The 23,079-nt window shown below is 37.3% G+C and overlaps 2 protein-coding genes across 2 annotated transcripts in view; one reads left to right on the forward strand and one right to left on the reverse strand.

The window, feature by feature from the left end:
- Positions 1-279: 279 nt before the first annotated feature.
- The window catches only part of LOC122397619, a 113,725-nt gene continuing 90,925 nt past the window's right edge, over positions 280-23,079 (forward strand). The window contains exon 1 of the mRNA XM_043396888.1: positions 280-555. The gene's annotated coding sequence lies outside the window, so the exon portion shown is untranslated. The remainder of the gene's footprint in view (positions 556-23,079) is intronic.
- On the reverse strand, positions 10,280-12,194 carry LOC122397639. Its single transcript, XM_043396923.1, has one exon. It carries the CDS (start codon positions 11,711-11,713, stop codon positions 10,850-10,852), a length of 864 nt encoding a protein of 287 aa, XP_043252858.1. The 5' UTR covers positions 11,714-12,194; the 3' UTR covers positions 10,280-10,849.

The following is a 23,079-nucleotide window of genomic DNA, read 5'->3' on the forward strand; positions in this document are numbered from 1 at the left end:
TTTACCGACCGTTGGATATATCGCGCGTAAGTCCCAATAGCCTGTAAAGGACCCCGAAGGGGTCCCATGGAATCTTTAGCCGGGCCCCAAAAGGTTGCGCGTCAGGTGGTTTTTTCCCTCCTGTTCCCCACTCCCCCCCAGCCACGAGAAACATCGTAGCATACCACCTGCAAGGCGATTGGTCAGTTCAGAGACAGGTCAAACGGCAACACATCGGTTAGCGTCTCTGTCACATTTATCTCTCGTTTCGGAGTCAGTTCTAAATTGTCGTCGGTCGCGTCTCGAACGTATCCCCGAGCCACGTGAGCCAACGTAGCAGCGATTTCGTGTGTGAAAAATCGCCCGATGAAACGGCCCGATCGAAAGTACAGCGAATTCTTGCGTGTTTTAACCGCGAGCTTTTGAAACAGTGCACAGTATGCGCCGTGGCGACGCGAGTGTAGTGGAGTGTTTTGACACACGCGTGGTCCGGTGATTTCTGTGAAACGTTGCGTTCGATGAATGAAGAGGACACTGTTACACGCCGTAAATAACGCGGGAGGAACGATCGTCAAGGTATGTGGCTCCGTTTTTCTATGACGGCCGCTCGAATTTGAGGTTAGGTTAGTTCCTATCAGTTGCCAGCATTCCCCTTGCGGTGGTCTCGAGTGCGTCGTGCTTTCGGCCTCGAACAATACCGTCCTTCGGAGGACGAAGCATCCGGGTCCTCTCCAGTCCCAGGCCCAAAGGGGTCCTTTTTATTTCTAAACGATGCGCGTCCGCGCCTGTCTCTCTTGCTCTCGTTTCTCTTTTCAGGAATGCGAACCCGGGGGTCCTGGCTGTATTCCTACCGTAGACCCCTCTGCAAAAGGAGCGATGGGCCACGTTTCCGTGCGCTCTCTTGCAAGTTTGTTTCGTTCAATTATCACGAAACTTCGCGTTCGCGTGCAAGCCTTGGAACGAGTCGAAAACGAGTCGAATCAAATATGGTTACTTCGCGAAACATTTATTTCGAACGTGTTTAATATTCTTTCGTCATGCTTTAAAATATTACCGTGTTGGTCGTTTAAAAATCGTAGACTGTTTGTTATTGTTTCTTTATAACCTACCTATTTTTATGTTTGAATTTGTCGTATGATTTTATTTGTTTCTTTGATAGTATTGCCTAGTTACAATCGAGAGTCACTTGAAAGATTTGTTTCTTAATAACACGTTTGAGATTTTTCGATCATCGCCGATAGGAAATCCTTGGCCAGGAATCGTCGAGGGTGTAAATGATAAATTTTTAGGCACATACGTTTTTGAACGTGATTCGTAAATTTTAAGATATACCGTTGCATTCATACGTGCTCGATTTTCGGTGTGCAATTCGATCCGCGTTGCACGTTTATGTGTTTTGCGTAACGTGAACAGATTTTGTAATGGAATACATACCTAGGGCGGGAATGTTTCGCGTCTCGAAACGCATGTTCGATTAAAAATCTGTTTCGATGGGACTACAAATTTTAATTCCCTCTCGATTAATTTATTCAACGTCTGATTAACGGTGACTGTGTTTACCATGACCGAATCGACCAGTTCTGTGTCATTTTGTCACGACGATCCGGAAAGATCATAAAACACTGTCCTCGATCGGTCAATTAAGTTCGAAATCAGACTTACGTAAATGATGGCGCAACGCAAGGACATATAAATCCTTCAATGGTGATGTATTTTGCAAGCATCATCCTTTGAACCTTCATGCATCGGTTAATTTTATTCCAAATTCGTTTAACCTTCTATTACATAATACGACCCATCAAGAATCCAGTAATAACAATTTTGGTAAATTCCTGTGTATTAATTGATATATGGATGTATAAATAACTAAGGAATATTTTCTTTTCATAGGTTAGCAAAATAAATCAAAATTTATAGAATAGAAAATTAAATTACCAAAAAATTAGTATGTTTGTGATATTAAAATTCATGGTTTATGATGAATATAAGAGTGGAGGGCTTCATAATTTTATGTTGCATTCAATTCGATGTGTTTGAACTCATATAGCTTAAACAATAAAAATAGAAGATGATATTTTGAAATAAAATCACATTTTAATGAGAGTTCTATTTTTGCATTATTATATTGGCTGATTTAGACGACAATCCATAATCTAATACTACTATGAAACTCGTTTCGTTTTGTTGAAATTTATTTAAAAATTCAGTGTTCTTAGGAAATTCAATATTCTCATGTTTCATCGCTGCAAGCTGTAATTCGATACAGTTCGGATATTCTAGCAGCATACTTACTTTAATTTGCTGATTGTTTAACTGATCACTATACTGACGCAGCATTGGATGACTAGTACTCCAATCGGTGATGATAGTGATACGATACATATTGATTTATAGAGCGTACATAATCTATACAGGGTGTTCGGGGTATTCCTGGAAAAAATTTTAATGGGAGATGGTCTGAGGCCAAAATAAAACGAAAATCAAGAATATCAATTTCTTGGCTGTGGCTTCGTTAAAAAGTTATTAAAAAATTAAATTAAAAAATTTCGAAACAAGCTGAAAAAATTATTTTTGGTTGCGAGAGGCAATTATAATCATTTTTGGTGAATACACATATCTCTGAAATCCTACCAACTTCTGAGAAAAAAATTCGGGTAGGTACTGAAATTTTTTGGCGAAAAAAAAATTTTTTTTCTAATCGTTCTAAAAAAATTATTTTCGATTGCAGGGTCGATTACGATCATTTTTGGTTATTATACATACCTCCGAAATCCTACGTATTTTCGAGAAAAAAATTTCTTACCGAAAATTTAATGTGAGGCCAGAAATCGTCCTCTGAAATTTCTTGCATATCTTTAAAACGTCATAACTTCTGAACGGATTGAAGGATTTTAAAGTTTCAAAATGCAAACAACGCGTATTTCGGTGAAGGATATGTAGAAATTCTAACAACATTCGAAAAGTTGTTCCTTGACCCCGTAAAGTGAAAAAACCCCATAAAAATGGCCCAATTTTCAAACGGCCATAACTCCTACAATAGGGGATGGAGCTCATTAAAATTTTTTCTGAAGCAGAGCCCATGGATACCTACAAAAAAGTATTAGATAATTTTTCCGTATAGTGTCAACCAAAATAATTAAAAATGAAAAACTAATTTTTAAGAAAAATCGACAGTGTTAGGTGTCTGATTTGAAAAAATTTTTCAAATCGTTCTAAAAAAATTATTTCCGTTTGCGGTGGTTAATTACAATCATTTTTGGTCATTACACATACCCCCGAAATCCTACGCACTTTCGAGAAAAAAGATTCTGTAAGTGCCTAAATTTTTCAACGAAAAAAAAAATTTTAAATAGTTCTGGAAAAATTATTTTCGATTGCAGGGGTCGATTACAATAATTTTTGGTGAACAGACATACCCCCGTAATCCTACGCAGTTGTGAGAAAAAAATTCAGTACGGGCGGAACTTTAAACGTTAATAACTTTTTAACGAAGTCTCCATCAACAAATTGGTATTCTTGATTTTCATCCTATTTTGGCCTATAGAATCTCCCATTACAATTTTTCTCAGGGATCGCCGAACACCCTGTATAAGCACATTTGATTAAACTGTTCAGACCTATTGTTTTAGATTCTATTCAATATATAAAATTATAATTAATCTAAAATAAGAATGGGACATTTATAGGTATTTTTGAAACGGTACAGCTTTTATTAAAAGAAATTAATTTCATTTTGATTCAATACTATTCTCATCAATAGCTATAATAAATCAGTCGTGTTTCGCGGTCGTTAATCCACAAAGCGTTTCCATCGATCAAATAAAAGTTGCAGGGATGAATGATTGCCGCGGACAGGTTACAATCGAACGCGAGAAAAAAGGAGCTCGGACAAAAGAACGACGGGAAGAAAGTGAAAAAGATTTTCTCCAGCGGCGACTCCAACTAATTAACGTTGCCCGTTTCATGGACCATTTGCATGTTTCCCATAATTATCACGAACGCGGCGACTAGCTTTCCGTGCTCCGTCGAGCTTGAAACCGATGGGGGGTATCGTGTACTCACTTTCTTCATTTCGATTCTGAAACTGTCAAATTGAGAAAGTAGCTTCTATAAGTTGCATGTTGTTAGCGTCGAAAGAAAGTTGCGCTCTGCGATGTCTTCAAGTACACGCTTATGTAGGTGACTGCGCCAAAGTAGCATTAAAATCTCAGCAACGAAAGAGAAATTCATTTAGAGGGGATGTTGCTCTTTTAATTCACAGGTATTCATGTCATGTTTCATACTAGGTTTTTCTAACAAAAATTTATTCCTTTTCTGAAGTCATATCACATCGTGACTCAACTCCTTCACTTATCAATCAAAATAAGTACTACGTTAGTTTTTCTTTGATACTTTATTGCAAGGGAAACTCAACATAAGGTAGCCTACTCTTTAAGTTTGATAGCTTTTTACGGGTGTTTTATCGAAATATGTCCAGTTGTTTTCGAGCTATAGCGTTTCACTTTTGTGTCAATCAAAAAAATTATAAAAATACCTACCCTTTGATATTTATTATATTTTTATGTATAAATGCTCAGAAAATAACGTGCCTTAATTTGTTACAACTATAACAAAACGTAATTTCTAGCAAGCATGACGATATTTATTGTTCTAGAAGAAATTGCATTTCTCTGCAACATCATGCTGGTTCTATGAATGCAAGAAACTCCGCACATTCGCGTTTGACGTAGTCACGATTGTTGAATCATCTCCTGCCTAAAAAGTGCGCCATTGCTCGGAAAAGGTCTCAGTGCGATGGAATAGTCTGAACTATTTGCTGAATTTGTAGTTTATATAATAGAAATATAATTTTGCACGCGATAATGACACAGAAGCTCCGTTAGAAGTTTGATGAATCAATCGATTGCCCTTCTCGTTTTGAGATCGTTGCTGTGAAATTATTTACAACTATTTGCAACTATTTCGTAAGATACGAAGCAGGAAAAGATTGATCGAAATCGAAGCACGCGGTCACGAGAAATCGTTGTTGATCGTAACGAGGCCATTGTCGGTGTATTTTCTCGGTTATCTAGGAAACGGTTTTGTCCGATCGTGTCAGGTTTTTTTATCTTTATTTTCCAGTAGCGTGCGCTACATAACAAACTCGACGAGACAACTATGTTCAGGACGATCCTCTTTTACTCTGAAAACACAGTTTTCGTTGTACGAACGACTCGAGAGCAGTCCGGAACAATTACATAGTTACCAGTTTAGAATTTTGTGCGTTACATATTTATAAACAATAATAAACGTACGTCAATCACTTTAATCGTTGTTTACTCATAGTTGGTACTAAAAGCAGATGACGTTCGAAGCGTATTCTGATGCACCTAGCGCCAATAATCGACCACGTCCATGTTTGGTGCGCGAACCATAATGGATTTATTATTTATACCTCGTCCAGGTTGTATTTCTTATGTCTCAACTCGCATTCCGATAAGACATAGTTTGAGGCCGCGGGCACGCATTTCCTGCACCTGTCGTATATGTAACACGTCGACCATGGACATGGATACGTAAAATGATGCACACATGGCCACGCATCGATTGTCGTATTGCATAATCGACGAGGAATACGGTTTAATTCCTTTTATTTTTAAAACAACCAAACATCGCTCGGGTTACGCATAATTTTCAACTTAACTCTACGCTGCATATATTTTATTTCAGCCACTGTCGTAAAAAGGAAGCAACAATTATTATATTCGAGTAATATTGGTTCGAAGAAAATATCGATTTTGATTGAAACGTCCCTTTTATTTTAGCGTATCGTTGATATTTCAATTTCAATTTGTCCGACAACGCCTTGAAAAGAAATATTGTTGCTCGTTGCATTTCCGCGCCACTGTTAACAGAATTATGTTAATATTCTTCGCGCGTTCACGAACGTTACCTCTTTTGGCCCCGACTGTCATTGTGTGCATTCGAATGTAAATTACTTTGACTAATAGCCCGACAGACTATCTTTGGACTTGCAATAGTCACTGTTGACGTACGCTTCGGTGAAAAACAAATTTTTTACGGCAAAACAGAAAATTCGCGATCGAGTTATCACGCGCCAGAGTTAGCAATTACACGAAACTAATGCATTGCTGTCGTTTAATTCTATGTTTCACAGTAAGAATAATTGTTTTCAAATGAAAAATGTAAGGAACAGCTTCTTATAAATCGAACGTGTTGATTTTCTTCTAATTATCTTTTCAAACGCGTTGGATTTCCATGAACGTACGAACGACAGCGAATTATACGTTTTCCACGTAGATAATTTTACGCCACTGTCAATTAATTCTGTGCATCATAAGGGGCGATAGCGAGCGTACTTTCACACTTATCGCGAACGTAATGGTGAGAAACATTCCTACGCATCGGCGTACAAGTTTAATTATTTTTCTAACGCCGTAATTGAAAGCAAACAAACGTTTAATCGGCAGGCTACAAGAAAATTGTGGGTTTGTTGAAATTTTTATCCTCCGGCTGTCAATTAAGACGCGCAGTTTCGCGGTTAACCGGGCAATTATGTTAGTAGTTTGTTTTAATTGATGCCTGAAGACGAGCTCTTTAAAAAATAAGAACGTCAGACGACCTTCCCGGCGTGCCTTTTCTCCGTTGAATAGTAATGAGCGAATTTCCTTAATATTTATTCGCGTTCGCGTCTAGCTGCACTATCCGTGATCTAATTTGCATTAACCGTTGGCTCGATTGCCCGTTCGTAAATCATTATTTTCAACGTCGGCCGCGAAACGGTTTTGCTCGAAAATAGAACGTTGTGCTCAACGATGCGAATTTTATGTTACGTCGTTGGTTTAAGGAAAATGTATGTTAGGGATGCAAGCATGTAATGTACAGGTAATTAAATCTTAATTGCTATGTAAATCAAACTCACAATCAGCGTAAGAGCATTCGATGTTTTATCAAACTTGTAACATGCATTTTCGTGTACTGAAATTTATTCACACCGTCGATAGGTTGTTACTAAAATACGATTGATAAATTTGAACGACGCAGAGTGTGTCGCATAAATGGGAATTCGGAACAAAAATCATAGCTTCCGAACTAGTCAATTTTCGACCCAAGACCTCTTACACTTTTTTAAAGAGAATACAAAGATACGCGATGCACAAAAATTATACATTTTTGTTAAGAAGAATTGAATCGACCTTGATTTTTTGTTGCATAAAAATTGTTTTGCTAATTTCTACTATTGCAATTTCTTATCAAGTGATTGCTGTGTAACTTTTGTTCGAAAAGTTTTTTGGTTGGCTTAGAGGAAGTGCCTGAAATATCGTAGCGATCATTTCGAGTATGTGGTTGTTTGGGGAGAAAATCATAACTTTGCATCTGTCTAATGTTTTTCCTTTATTCCTTTTTAATTAAAATATAAAATAGATACAGATACAATTTCTTATCTTGTAAATAAATAAAAGAACATTTTCTATTACATTAATTCCGATTTGGATTCGGAGCAGGTATCAGTAATTACAATAATGATTTTGATCATTTTCTCTGTTTCGGGCAAATTCGGGCAGCTAAAATTGGCGTTAAATTAAAGTTTAATGTTCCCTAAATTAATATGCAAAAAATCATCAAGGTATTTTTTTTTAAACTCAATTCAAAGTTGATAAACATTCAACATAAAAAATTGGGACCAGTTGTTAATATTGTAAAAAGATTGTTTAGCTGTTTGGAAGGTACTATAATAGTGTGCACAACTTGCAAAAATCAAATTAAAAACACAAATTTTCGCTAAATGGCACATGTTTAAGAAAATGCACCGAAAATTGCAATAAATTTCTGGTCTCATTTTCCACAACAAATTGGTAAATTCGGTAAAAGTTATGGATAGTGTTAAAATCTACGTTCCTTTATTAACATTTTGGGGTATAAGAATTTATAAAACATGGGCTTTAGTTTTTTGACTTTTGTCCATTACTGGACACACTGTGCGACGTTCGGATACAGTCGATTAATCGTATCGATGTTTATTTGGAGCAACTGATGATGCTTAACAAAATTTTTCTAAAATATTCAATCGTCCTGATAGTATTTTGAATTACAGGTATTTCTTATTATTCAAAGTAGAATATTTCTTTTTGTTTAATGTTGAAAAGTATTTCATTAAATTCATCAGTCTCGTTATATTTTTAGAATCCTTTTTTATTATGATTTTGATCTAAATTATATATTTTTTATTCTGTTAATAATGTGTAGACTATATTTGTGGATTTATGAATTCATTTTCAATTTATTGGTATTTGCACAATAATACACAATGCTTTACGGAGCAGCGTTATAATTTCGATGCATAAACGTCTCGTTAATGGGCAGTGTAGTGTTATCGTATAGGTCAAATAATAACAGAGTCGTGGGTAACAGTGAAATTAACTGGTCAACAATATCTTAATGCACGGAAGCACGATAAGTTATCAAACGAAAGAACTGCAGCAAGCTGTATGGACAAGATACAAGCGAGAACTTTTACGTCGCGCGTCCTCTCACTGAGATTTAATTTCCTTGATAATCATAAACTTGCTCACAGAAATCATAAATTGCAGTTTCTCTATACTTTCACGGCGACTTGGTGGTTTCCACGATATACATAGAGGCCTCATTTTCAGGGTCAGAGGACAACTCTCTTCCAAACCGTGACCTTAATCGAGCTATATTGTTCTAGTCACGAGCAGCAACGGATACAGAATGTTTACATACCAGTGATAAATATTTTAGAAAGTGAATATACAGAGGAAAATAGGATAAAAGTAAAAGCAATGAAATTTAAGATCGTTTATTCGAGTTAATGACTGTGCCGATCATACGTGAGAAAACAGATTCCTTTAATTCCTTTCTTTATCAAAAAACGTACAACAAAAGTATGTTGAGTTTTTGCACGTGTAAATAACGTTTTATTCGTTACTCGTCAAAAGAAAATTTAAATTCGAATTAAGCAAATTAGCATAGCTTCTTTTTATTATTAAGATATACATATAACTTCTATAAAATCTTTCTCATACATTTTCTAACCGATTCTAAATTACTTTGAAAATGAATCGTCGTATAAAGAAAATAATTATCACTGCTTCCCCATCATCGCATATCGATTAAATAAATATTGCTTCTCGATTTTTTAGGACGTACGCGTACATGTTACGCCAAAATGTTATGTCTTCGACTAGTACCAAACATGATCATCATCCATTGAAGAGTTTTACTCCCAGGAGTCGCTATTAAGAGTTTTCTAACCTTACGAGCAAATGGAAGAACTGATTACGAGTGACTAGGCAACTTTCAGCATGTTCTTCCGCTTGCACCTGTGATAGACTTCTCATTTCCAATACCGACTCTCAAGAGGAAAACTTTCAGATATCAGATATTGCTCGGCTATATTTCAGGTTAATCTATGAAAATAAAATTGTAAGTCTGTAATTTTTTAACGATTAGATGTACAGTTTATAGGTTCCCATTATATTCATTTATTTGTTTGCTTTTTACACGTATTTCTCTTTCGTTATACTCAGTGCACACGTAATTGATCTCTGACACATTTAGTTTGGTTCTTCGCTTACCACGCTTCCTCACTTTCATATAATCGGTTCAAATTAAACTGATTATTCTCTGTCTATGTTCTTGAACCTTCGTATCCTTGAAGAAACTTCGGTGTCAAAAACTCTGAGCAAACCAAGTAATTATCGTTAACCTTGATCGTTTTTCATCGTCTTCTTTGCAGTGATTAGCATTTGATTAATCACCTTAAAGCAACTTTCGTTACATTAAACGTGATTTCATCCGTCCGTTGCGATTGCTTGGAAACTTCTTTCGAAATAATGTACCACACGTGCAGGTGAAACTACGAACCATATTTTGCAAGTTTCTCTCAGGAGTGATTTAATAACGTAAAAAATGTCTTCCTCGATAATCACGGTAATAATATTGAAATAATAATGATAATAATATGTAGTGGTCCTTGTAAAACCACTTTCAATATTTTTCATAAAACATGCAACTATTTTTTGATAACTTCTTTATAATCGTTATCATTTATTTTGAAGCAGTTTGATTTTCATGCAATGGTGTGTATTCGAAGCATTGAAATATTTACATAAATTTATAAATTGTTCAATATTATGCAAATGTTAGAAATAAAGGATTGTCAAAATTAAGCCTTAAAATTTCTGTCTTTATTTGGTAAAGATATATATATAATGTTGCACATGTAAGAAGTTTTTATAGTTATTTATAATATAATAATAATAATAATAGATGATCTTGTAGTATGTCGAGGAGGAAAATCACTGATGAAGAACATTTGTATCTAAAACATGAATACAAGGAAATAAATTTTTAAATAAATTTTACATAACCTTTAACAGAAAATTAAACTTGCATCATCATAATTACGCATGTACCAACTGACAAATGACTATGGCGTAGAAGATATTCTACAATTACTTAGTTCATTCATATTTTATATCAGACAAAAGAAGTCGTCAACAAACAAGTTGTTTGTTGCCTAAGTCGAGGATCAAATCATCAAGTCTAAAGAAAATTTGTCAAAAAAACAACACGAGTAGAAAATATTTTCGCGAACCATTTTACCTAATTTAACTCATTGATCAGTCTCCAGAGGTTTTCAGAGTGCAATAATTAGAAGTACAAATTTCATTGCATGAATAATTTTTGCAGAAACGAATTCAAAGCAAACAGGAGAAAGTCAAAAGGGTATTTTATTCAGTCTGAATAAGACATTTAAATACACACTTGCGTGCAATGAAATTTCTACTCTTAATTATTGCGAGGTCCATTTTTCGTCTCTGGGATCTATGCTTCCATGGGATTTTCAAGGCCACTTAGCAGTGTCTCCGCAGGTGGCCTCGTCCTCCAAAGTCAAAGGACAATACTCGTCCGCAGTGACCCTCTCCAAATGTCCTATGTCCGCCCTCGGTTTGAACGGCAACTCGGAAATCAAAATGCCTTCCAGCGGCTCCTTCTCGACAGCGTCCTCCTCGAACTCCCAGAAATCGTCGTTCGACTCGTCGTTGATCGTCGCCGACATGAAATCCGTCTCGGTGAGCGTGATGGTCTTCACGTTTCTCGTTCTCGGCGACCGATTGTCGCGCGAAATGTCCCTAGAAACGGTCGGCTTCTTGTCGCGTTTAGCTCTCTTCCTGGTGTTCTTAGACACCGCGGAGACTGATCGACGATCCTCTTTCTTCTTCTCTGCTTCTTCGAGGTCACGGTCGTCGTGATTAATGGGTCGTCGAGATTCTTGCTCATCGTCGGTCGACTTCCTACTTTCCAGCTCCGATTCCGCGGTAGTTCCCAGGAATGCATTTTTATCGGTGGATCCCCCCGCAGCCTTGTTTTCACTAGTGCCACCTGTCACGTCCTCCTCGCGATTCGGTTCGACGATCGCGGAATCGTTTTCTGCAGCTTCGACCGTGCACGCCTCTGGCTGGAAGACTTCGGTGACGTCCCGTGGCGGCTCCACCGTCGTCTGGGGACTTTCCACGGGGACGGGATCGATCTTATCGACCGAGACACCCTGCACGTCGGATTTCATTCGCGGATTCTTCCGATACTCCTCCTCCAAGTAACTCCGGAACTGATCCCTGAAGTAGCTGTCGATCAATTTCCACACGTTGGTGCTGTACCAGGTGAGGATTCCGATTAGGAATACTCCGCGGAAAATCAGCCCTAACATGATCGTTCTTCGTACAATTTCATCAAATCGATCGAAATAGCTCTTCTCTGTCTCTGGTTCTTCTTTTAATACGTGCTTGGATAGTGTAAAGTTAATGGTACAGATATAAAATTTATTGGACTGCTAGAGATTACGGATCGTAGAAGAGTTTGTAAATATGTTTACTTCGTGTTTTCCAGAATCGATATCGTACCAATTTCAACGTACACTCCGATTCCTAGCTGCAGGCAAGGTAATACAAATATTTCTATATCGTTATTCTCTTTGAAGTTGAGTCACGTTATGATATTTATACGTCCAGGAAGCCAGGAATGATTTATAGCAAACAGCACGTTACAAGCGTCGAATCACTCCGAAAATATTGCAATTTAAGGAATCGTTTCCAACGTAAGCAATATTTTTATGTGCTTGTTTAATGCCAAATCTTCGATTCTTATAGGGAAAATAGTTTGTTTCGATAGTTTGATAGACACTGACGTGTTTATTCTTCACCGGAAAAATAGTCTCTCAAAGCGGAAATAACTTCTTGCATTTTTGGCCATCCCATGGTCACGAACACCAAAATTGAATTGGCGATGACGAAGAGTCGCATCATTTCGATACCATCGCTGGATCGTAGCCACTCGCTGAAACCTTGATTGTGGGTGTCATCGTTCAATGCTGTCTCCTCTTTATCTTCCTTTTTCCCATTCTTTTTGTCCTCCGTAGGCTTGATTTCGTTCTGTCGACTTTTTCCTACCCTATTGTCATGATTATTGCGTTTCTTCATTGCTTCTGCATGGATTTCACCTGAAAATTCCTTCGACTTCAATCATCCATATCCAGTATTCTTTCATTATTAACTAAATAGGGCTAAATTTAATTAAATGGCAGAACTCATAACGAGGAACAAAAAAGTTTAGCGATCGTAAATTTGCAAACTCGTTTTATTAACAAGTTAATATTTCTCTATATTTAGATAGCTACTCTGCAATATAGGAAATCTACTTCAGACATCTTTTATGGTTTCTTCGTTATCCTATTAGTATGTTACTTACCAGCATTGAGGTTAACATGTTTCTTAGTACAGTTCGTTACTCCTCAAGAGGTCCACACTTTTTACTGTAACGCTGGGTTAAATAGTTTAATTTATCAATGTTTCTGACTTATACGGAAGGAACTTTTCCTGAGTTAATTAAGTTACCTTTTATTACCTGAAACAGAAGAGAAACGTTTCTTAATTTCACTCGGGCGTTGGTTTTTAGTATCGAGCTATAAATGGGATATTGAAATAAACTGGATCTTAGTATTCTCGCGATTCTAGTTTCATGTACGAGATGTCAAGTGATCCGTGTGCATTAATTCGCATGCAAGAGTATTACAGAAACATATTTCAGACATTCCTGGACGTAGAGAAGATACGAGTGCTCGAGTACGATGACCGTGATCCGACATACACACATCATTCACTTGCGTGCGCACAATGCTGCGTGTAAAATGCGGCTTTCAAACGCGGGGTTTTAGAGCAAGTGGCAGAAAGTGGGAAATATCCATACCTAGAGTCACGATTGTTCTTTTTGACAAAGATTTTTCGCGACGGATAATTTGCTTCCTACTCGCGACGATAGAAAAATTTATTTTCTCGTTGCAATCTTTCATATTTTAATGCTCGACCCGTTACTGAACTTAAGTTTTCTCATTAAAGTTCAACAAATTCGATATAAACGACGCAAAATAAAAATTTCCATATTTTTTATTATATTTTCATAAAAATCTTACTAATGGATCAGTGAGATCTTTCCGTTGAAAACGAGTACAAACACGACCACATTCGGACTATTTTTTATTTCTTTATACGCATCAATTTTGAAAAATTTCCAATTTCGTATAATTGAAAGAAGTCTGAATGGGATCGTGTTTGTACTCGTTTTCATCGGAAAATCCTCGCTGTTTCGTTGATAATACTTTTATGGAGGTATACATAAAATAGAATTAAATCTCTTGTATTTGTTATACTTAGGCTTTTGTTATTAGTAAAATTGGATCTATTGGAAATCGTCGTGAATTTAATGTGACAGGAAAGTATCTTAGTTCGTACTATTCTGCGCGTGTTATGGGTATTATATATTCAGATCGAGACACGTATGAGCGTATCTCATATCTGGGAATGAACAGGGAGGAAATTGTGGCGAGACGAAAAGCGAAGCGTTATCGGTGAAAGTCAGTCGAGCCACGGACGACAGTTTCCATGCACGTTTGCACTTCTCCAAATTTGAGATCGCTCAGCCGACCATCATCCAGTTACCCAAGTGTGCTTTCCCATTATTCCTCTTTAAATACCGTGTAATAAGGACGTCATAGAACACGATCCTCCGTTAATAGAAACGTCCTTGTTGGAGGATATTCAGAAATCAATATCGAAAAGTTAATTAATTTCATTTGCGAGTCGAATAACATTCTTCTATTCGGTAGCAATTTACTAGAACTTAGTCAAAAATAAAGTACGACAACTTGATTGAAAATTAAAAACTAAATAAAAATAAATATTCACGGTTATAGTATAGAAAACGTAATTCGAGATATCAGGACATCATTGACTCGAATATAATAGAACACTAAATCCTTTGTCCCGGTTTTGTTTCTTCCCTAAAACTTGGACCTCCATATCAAGCCTTTAATTACCGAAGTTCGCTCTTCCATTATTTCTGTTGAAACTCGCATAATGTACGACAAAACTTCGACCGCCACTGGCAAAAATAGTTAGCTGTTAACTAGGAGATAATTATAGAAGCCTTTCATGGGTACAGTACTGTCTGATTCTTGTTCTTCGTCCCTTTGGTCTCGCGCGTCTTATTCGTGGAAGCACTTTACCGTGATATTTGAAATTAATTTTTGTGTCTTTACACGATGCATTTAAGTATCAAGGTTAATTTTTCGACGGTTTCACTTCGTTATTGCACCGCTTGAAAAATTGTTCTTTCTTTTGTGTTTCTCAACTGTAACAGTACGAAAGTTTTAGACGTCGTGAGCCAGTGCGAGTTCAATCTCTGAAATTGCGTTGCAATGAGATCAGCATATTGTAATTGCCTCATGAATAAATATACGCTCGTTTTCGTGGAAACAGGATAGCAAGACGTTTGTTAATAAATTTTCTTCCTGTTTTAAAATTTGTCCTTTTCTTGATCGAATTAAACAGAATTTTAGGTTGCCTCTAAAGTAATTTCGATCAATTATCCAATATAGTTTTCTTTCCTCTTTCATACAAAATCATATTTATTACAGTATGATTTTTCTTAAAATTTTCAGTTTCATTTTTTGAAGACCGAATTAGCGTAAATTCGATTCGTCTCTGTCTTTCCGTCTTTCAAAAGCACGCTTCCAAATTATTCAATTTCGACGCTTTTGAATCCAATCATGCAGGATAATGAAAGTTTAAATAGCTCCCAATGTCAAATGTTAGTTTAACGACTGAACCAGATAAATCAATATGGAAACGAGATTAGGGATAAAACAGAGTGCAACAAAAAGAGAGAGAAATCCCTGTTCAATGGTTTCCATGCTAATCAAATCTCTAGCAACTCGTACGTTTGTCCAAATTAGATTAACAGTGTCATTCATCCAGATCACGTTTAAAGTATTTATTTATAATAAAATGAAGTAGGAACGATTAAATTTTAATTTACACATAGTATTACTATTACTAACATAATACAGTACAATACATTTTGATTCGTTAAATTTACTTTCTTGGTGATTTTATTGTTACAAAAAAAAACTTATTGCACCACGAACATGTAGTAATGTCTTAACTATCGAATACGAAACAATGCAATGAATAGAGAGACTTAATTCGCAAACTGATTGTTGTGTGTCTTCACTGAAAACCTATTGTTTCACTTAGCTACTGACAGAACTGTTAAGACGTTCACAGTAATAAAGAAGATGGAATGCATATCAGTATCAGTATTTGCAATCATTGTATAATTGGTAATTTTCACATCACGAGTAGTCCGTTTAAATTAAGTAAATTTTTCTATAAATTATTCAACATTCCCTGGCATTTGCAAAGAATGAAAGAAAAATTGAGCTCGTATTCGTGGGTTAATTTCACTACGTTACACGGAATTAGGGCAAGAGAAAAGACTCTCTAAGGTTACTTGCTGTACAATTTCACCCTTTTTTTATCACTACGATGTCTGAATTATTTTTAAAGAATTTATATACAGAGCAATCTTTCTTCCCTCCGAATAGATTGTCTTGTTCGTACGTTTCTTACGATCGAAGTTTCGTTCGAACCGACTTTATCAGGAAATAGCACCTACGATAATCCCATCGTTCACGATGGATTTTTCATTGTCACTTTTTCCTACATAAGTTGACGTTCGACGGGACTTTGTGAACTTTATCGAAACTGAATTACTTGAACGCGGAGTTTCCGTCGCTAGAGAACTCACCGCGATGAATTAGTGCTCTGTCGATCACGGTACAAGTTTAGCGAATTACGATTCGGTACCAAGTTTCCATCCACGTAGACTTTCCACCGGGCTTTTCCGTTTTACGAGTTCACGTGTATCGTGGCGCACGAAACGATCGTCCCCGACTGTTTGCCAGGTTTTTCCCTTCTACGTAGCCGGTGGATGTCGCTGATAGGGCTTCTGGAATTGGTAAGCTCATTACGAGACTGTCTTCGTTTCGTTAAGGGTTCTCAGAAGCTCACACATACAGTGTCTCATAGAAGTAACTGTGACGAGTTAGTTTTCTACCTTATAATAACAAAATGACAACAATTTAAAACTAGTATCAACCTGTCGTTCCTAGTTTTTCTAACAAATATAACAACTTCGTGTTCAAGAAATCTCACTGAAAAGTAGAACACTGTGAGAAGAAATCGTTCCTGTTGCGTTGCCTAGTCTGGCAATTATAATAAAAATATTTGCTAGAATTTTTTATCAAATGCGTATCTTTACAGGATAGGATCTACAATTTGTAAACATTTCGTGAAATAATAAAATAAGGAATATTTTAATTATTTTACATTTTCGTTGTAAAATTGTGGCACTTTCAAAGAGTAGTTTTGAATGACAAATTTAAATAAAATTATAGTAATATTATAATGGACGTAGATCGTCTTACGTAACTGGCCGGCGAGGAAAAAAGACAACTTAAACGGGCAGTCTCCATTAAGCCACCTCAGGAGAGTTCTCTTCCTCGGTGCAGAAATTGAATTCTAATATAATTACACCCCTGGTTCGTTTCGACGACGAAGCTGTAGAATTCTGAATGAATTTTTCGCGAACCTTTCTAAAGACTGCATTTTTACGAAGCTCGTAGATCCACGTTGCCTCATACCTTACCAACAAACCGAAACAGTATTAGGGTCTCTATTTTTCAAGGAAAACAACGAAGATTCAAAGTAAAGATTTTATTTTAACGTTTCATTGTTCGCTTTTCCAACAAGTGTCGTACCGTTGTTTCTTTTTCTTTTAGATAGGTACGCGATTTTGTTCACAAAGAGTAAGGTACGACACTTGGTCAACCGACGAAAAGCGTTTCTTACGGTCAAGGAATACAGTTTATTGGTCGTTTTGTCGAGAAATATATGGGTCGATCGTAACTAATGTACCTCGTAGGAATGGCCGAGGGTCTCTTTGAGCTTCTTGTTCCTCGCCATATTCTTTCGTTCTATTTATTTTGTATTTAGTAACGATCACGGGGCTAGGAGTATTTTTGGACGTAACAAGAAATGATTACATGGCGCTTTCCGACAATCCTTGGCACCCTACAGAAAGGGTGAAAAATAGTGAGCACGAGACACCTCGAATTTAATGGGATCCGTTCGCAGTGTTTTATAGTATAGCTAGCAGGATGCACTTTGAAACGATTCTTCTCCACTTTTTATATTTTCTATACCATTCTACTGCTATTTTATTAAATTTTTTCCTATACAAAATTCTGCATACACAATTTTTTTTATGTTTGTTACTGTTTGTGTACTTTTTAAAATTGACGGTCTATTTTCAATGGAAATCCTATCCAGACACGCCCTTTTTGTACCCCCCTATATCTCATGAACGGCATGGTTCCGGCAACCCAAGCCTTCATTGTGGTCCCTGAGGTATAAGCTTTCGAAAAAGATACGACACAACCCCCTTGGCCATTGTCCCAATCACTAAAGCAGCGCCAATCTTTCCTTTTATCAACCCGTGTCGGTCAACTTTAACTTTTGCTTTCACATCGAGACCAAACAATACATTTATTTTCACTCCAGTGGATAATAAGCTAGGAAAGAAATACTTTTATCTATGAATTCGTGAACTTTATTCAGTTTCGTAGGTGAAATTTTATTTTTTGAAAAGGATCGTGGTCCGGACAGTGGGTTCGTATTTTTGAACTTATCAGTTTGTCTTTTTTTGTGACATATCAAATTTTCACGTGCGGTAGAAAGAGTTTTCCACGGGTGGTTGTTCGCCTGGTGCAGCTGCTGGAGTGCAGTCTGCGAGATTTACTGCACTCCCCGTCTCAAGTGACAAGATTACGTGGTCCTTCTTAAACAATACGCGGTGGCTGTGCACGGCTGGCCATCAGAGTCGCGCAAACATAGCCTACCTGTAATTCCAGCGCGAATATAGGTGAAAAGAGGCCCAAGGAACAATACAGTCGCGCCACAACTATTAACTCCGGCACTCTTAACCGTGAAAGGTGGAAAAGTACGGTCGTTTCTCCGCGTCGACGCGCTCCGAGTAATTGCTCCACCGGAAGTGACTTCGGCTGCAGCGCGAACGAACGTGCACTTTTACGCGGTGAAATTAAGGGTCGAGTTGAAGCTGAGAAAATCTATGTACGGTTCATGGTATTCCTAACGACGCCGAGATCTGGAACTTATGCCTCCTTTATTGTCTTCTGTTTTCAAAAAAAAAACATTTTTTTCAATTAGAAATATTCTCGTTAAAAACATCCATTTACCGAGACGGTAGCAGGCACATAGAAAAAGAAAACTGAGTTAAAAGATCGTCACATCTGAGGTTTCTTATTTAGTATTCGTTGATTTCCATTTCGTTAAAAACAAATTTTAGTTTTCTTTTTGTGAGAAAGCGATCTATATGTGTTTAATTTAAATAGACCGTCGAGATGGGCGTTGTTCATGTCGTTGAATGTTTTGTTTCTTTCGTCTTTGAGATGCGTTCACACGACGTTACTCGGTTGTTGGTTGGTTGGCATCTCGAGCTGCAACAGCTAACATGCGCTCGTTCATATTTATATATTTCCTGTTGTATTAAATATATTACTTATTTAAGCATATACTGTGTGTTAATTCTGTCAGGTTATGGGCCCAGACATGCCTCTTAAGTAATATAAAGGAAAAAATAAGTGTCGAAGTGTTTAATACGTAAAAATTCGTACTGGAATATGGCTGCATCTAGTATGTTCTCGAGCATCGAGAAGTTAAAGGAGCACAATTATGATTTGTGGAAGATACAGATGAGAAGCATATTAACGTATAACGACTTATGGCAATACGTCGACGGTAGTGAAGTAAAACCTGTTGAAAACCCTCAAGAATGGTTAAGAAAGGACGGAAAGGCTTTGGCGTTGATAAATTTAAGTGTTATGCATGGTCAGCTTCTTCACATAAAAAAAACGAATACATCAAAGGAAGCATGGGACAAGTTGAAAATTGTCTTTGAATCTCGTGGGCCAGTGAGGAAGGCGACTCTCTGCAAAGAACTTCTACGAATGGAAAGAAAACCAGGTACGACTATTGTTCAATATTTAAACGAGTTTTCTGAAAAAGCAGATCAAGTCAGGGAAGCCGGTATTCAAATTTCGGACGAATTATTGTCCATAATGCTGCTGATTTCGTTACCGAGGGAATTTGAAAACTTCAGCATCGCAATTGAATCGCGGGACGATATACCTACATTGGATAATCTTATGGCGAAGATAAAGGAAGAAGAGGCTAGACAGAATGAACGCGATGTGAAGTCAGGTGAGAGAGAAAACAAAAGTGATGCGTTACATGTAAAGGACAATTTCGATCGGAAAAAATATACACGAGCGTACGCGAAAGACTATAAAGCGAAGCCGCGAAAGTTTAATGGTAAGTGTTTCAGTTGCGGGCGATACGGACATAAAACTATAGAATGTAGATCAAAATCAATCGAGAAACGTGAAAATTCGTATTATTTAAGCGAAGCGATGACTGCGATTGCGTACAATACGGAACCGGTTAAAAGGTCGAGTGTATGGTGCCTAGATAGTGGCGCGACAAGGCATATGTGTAACGAGCGAAATAAATTCGAGACTGTAAACAATGATGAGCAATACAAGGTGTATACAGCCGCCGATCAATGGGTAGAATCAACCGGTATAGGTAATGTAAATTTAAATGCGAAAACAGGTAGATACTCGCCAAAATCTATTAAGTTAGAGGACACGTTGTATGTACCGAGTTTACGGAATAACCTTTTGTCAGTTTCTCGTGCCACAGATCGCGGCTATACAGTGACGTTCGAAAAAGATCGCGCGACGGTTAGAAATAAAAATAATGTAAAGGTGTTGACAGCCATAAAGCGTGATCAGTTATATATCGTAGACGAAAAAAATGAACGTGCGATGCAAACAAGCTCTGATATTAATGAAAAATTAATAAGATGGCATGAAAGATACGGACATATTAATTTTAACGATCTGAAAAATATGAAAGATGGCAAAATGGTCGATGGTATGAATTTTGCGACACTATCTACTAATTTAAATTGTGAAATTTGCGCGAAATGTAAAATTCATGTACTACCGTTTAAAAGATCCGAAAATCGCGAGAAAGGGCCACTCGATTTAGTTCACTCAGACATTTGCGGGCCTATGAAATGCGAATCTCTCGGGGGCGCGAGATATTTTTTAACGTTCATTGATGACTATTCGCGATATACTCAAACAGTAGTGCTTAGGAACCGATCGGACATACTCCAAGCGTTTAAAGATTTTAAAAGAAAAGCTGAAAGACTAACGGGTCGTAAAATCAAGAAAATTCGCACGGATAATGCGAAAGAGTATCTTTCAAAGGATTTTAAAAACTTTCTTAAAGAAGAGGGAATCGTCCATCAATTAAGTGTCGAGTACACGCCACAGCAAAACGGCGTGGCGGAACGCGCTAACCGCACGCTAGTGGAGATGGCGAGGTGTATTATGACACAAGCTAGTTTACCTGACTCTCTGTGGGCCGAAGCCATTAATACAGCGACATATTTAAGGAATAGAAGTGCAACAAAGGCGCTTGATGGAATAACTCCATATGAGGCATGGACACGACGGAAACCGTACGTAGGGTTTTTACGAATTATTGGAAGCAAAGCAATTGCATTATATAAGGGACCAAATAGGGGTAAATTTCAGCCAAAGGGCGATGAGTACATATTAGTAGGATACTCAGAAGAGTCAAAGGCATACCGTTTGTGGCAAAGAGGTACGAGGAAGGTAATTAAAGCTCGAGATATTAAATTTTTTGAAATACTTACAGGTAAAAGACAGCAAAACGAATTATTTATTATTCCCGATCCTACTATCGAGGAACGAGATGATAAGAATCCTGAGTCGCCAGAAAAAGATGATGAAAACCTAGAATCTAACCAACCATTGGATGATGGTAAGATGGATGAAACACAGAATCGTGTGGCAAAACATGGGCCAGGTCGCCCAAAGATTGAGAGAACGGGCCAAACAGGAAGACCTAGAAAAATATATCAACAAAGCAACGTTGAAGATTTCGACCCGATATTTGTGTCAGACGTTTTAAGTCGGTCAGACAAAAAAGCGTGACTAGAAGCAATGGAAAGTGAGTATGAAAATTTGCTAAGAAATAAAACATGGGAACTCGTACCCAGACCAACAGATAAAAAAGTCTTGACGAGCAGATGGGTTTTTAAAAAGAAAATGACTCCAGAAGGGGAAATTGAAAAATACAAGGCCAGACTTGTTGCGCGTGGACACACACAAAAATTTGGTATTGATTATACTGAAGTATTTGCTCCGGTGGCTAGGTATGAGACTATTCGCACCCTGCTCGCTGCATCTGTGCAAGAGGAAATGCACGTTCATCAAATGGATGTTGTGGCAGCATATATACAGGGCGAACTAATTGAAGAAGTATATATGGAGCAGCCGGAATTGTTTGTTAGTCAAGGACGTGAAGAGAAAGTGTGTAAATTATTAAGACCATTATATGGTTTGAAACAATCCGGGCGCCAGTGGTATAAAAAGTTAGATAATTTTATATTAAGTAGTGGAGGTAGGCGCACAATTGCAGATCCATGCGTATATGTGTTCGGAGCGGGAGAAAACCGTGTAATTCTTATTATTTACGTCGACGATTTAATTTTGTCGTCTAGAAAAATAGAAAAACTCGAAGCAATTAAGTCTAAGTTGAAATTAATGTTTAAAATGAAAGATCTAGGACCAGCGAAGAATGTATTAGGGATTAGCATTAAACGCGATGGAGAAGTAGGAAAAATTCGGCTATCCCAGGAGCGATACATTGAAGAGACGATTGAAAGATTCGGTATGCAAGAAGCAAAAAGTGTGTCAACGCCAATCGAATCAAATACAAAAATTACAATGGAGATGTGCCCTCAGACGCCTGAAGAAATACACGAGATGAAACATACACCGTACCGGGAATTGATTGGAGCGCTAATTTATCTCGCAAATGCCACGCGTCCTGATATCGCCTTTGCAGCCGCGACATTAAGTCGTTTTTGCCTCAACCCAGGAAAAATGCACTGGATCCTCGCGAAACGTGTACTTCGCTATCTTAAAGCGACATCGAAATATTGCATTACTTACGTAAAAAGTAACGAAAAATTAAAAGCATATTCGGACTCAGACTGGGCAGGAGACACCGACGATCGAAGGTCGTGCACGGGAAATCTACTAGTGCTATCTAGCGGTCCAATAAGTTGGAAAAGCGTAAAGCAATCGTCAGTCGCTCTATCTACGATGGAGGCTGAATACGCTGCTCTTGCTGAAGTGTCGCGAGAAATTGTCTACATTAAAAGATTGCTAAATCACATGGATTTTAAAAAACTAATAAGTGATCCCGTTGATGTTTATTGCGATAACCAAAGCGCTATTGAACTGTCAAAAAATGCTGTTTTCCATAAGAGAAGTAAACATATTGATATTAGATTTCATTTTACGCGTGAGTTGGTGGAAAATAACGAAATAATCATACACTATTTAAGCACAGATTCTATGTTAGCCGATATCCTTACCAAGGCGTTAAGTAGAGCGAAACACGAACGTTGTATTGAAATGTTGAGCTTATGTTAAAAATAAAGTTTAGTTTTAGTTAATTTAGAACACATATCGATAGAGGGGGTGTGAGAAAGCGA

The sequence above is a fragment of the Colletes gigas genome, unplaced genomic scaffold, assembly GCF_013123115.1.
Source record: "Colletes gigas isolate AHSC1104 unplaced genomic scaffold, ASM1312311v1 Colletes_gigas_Sc00001, whole genome shotgun sequence".
NCBI lineage: Eukaryota > Metazoa > Arthropoda > Insecta > Hymenoptera > Colletidae > Colletes > Colletes gigas.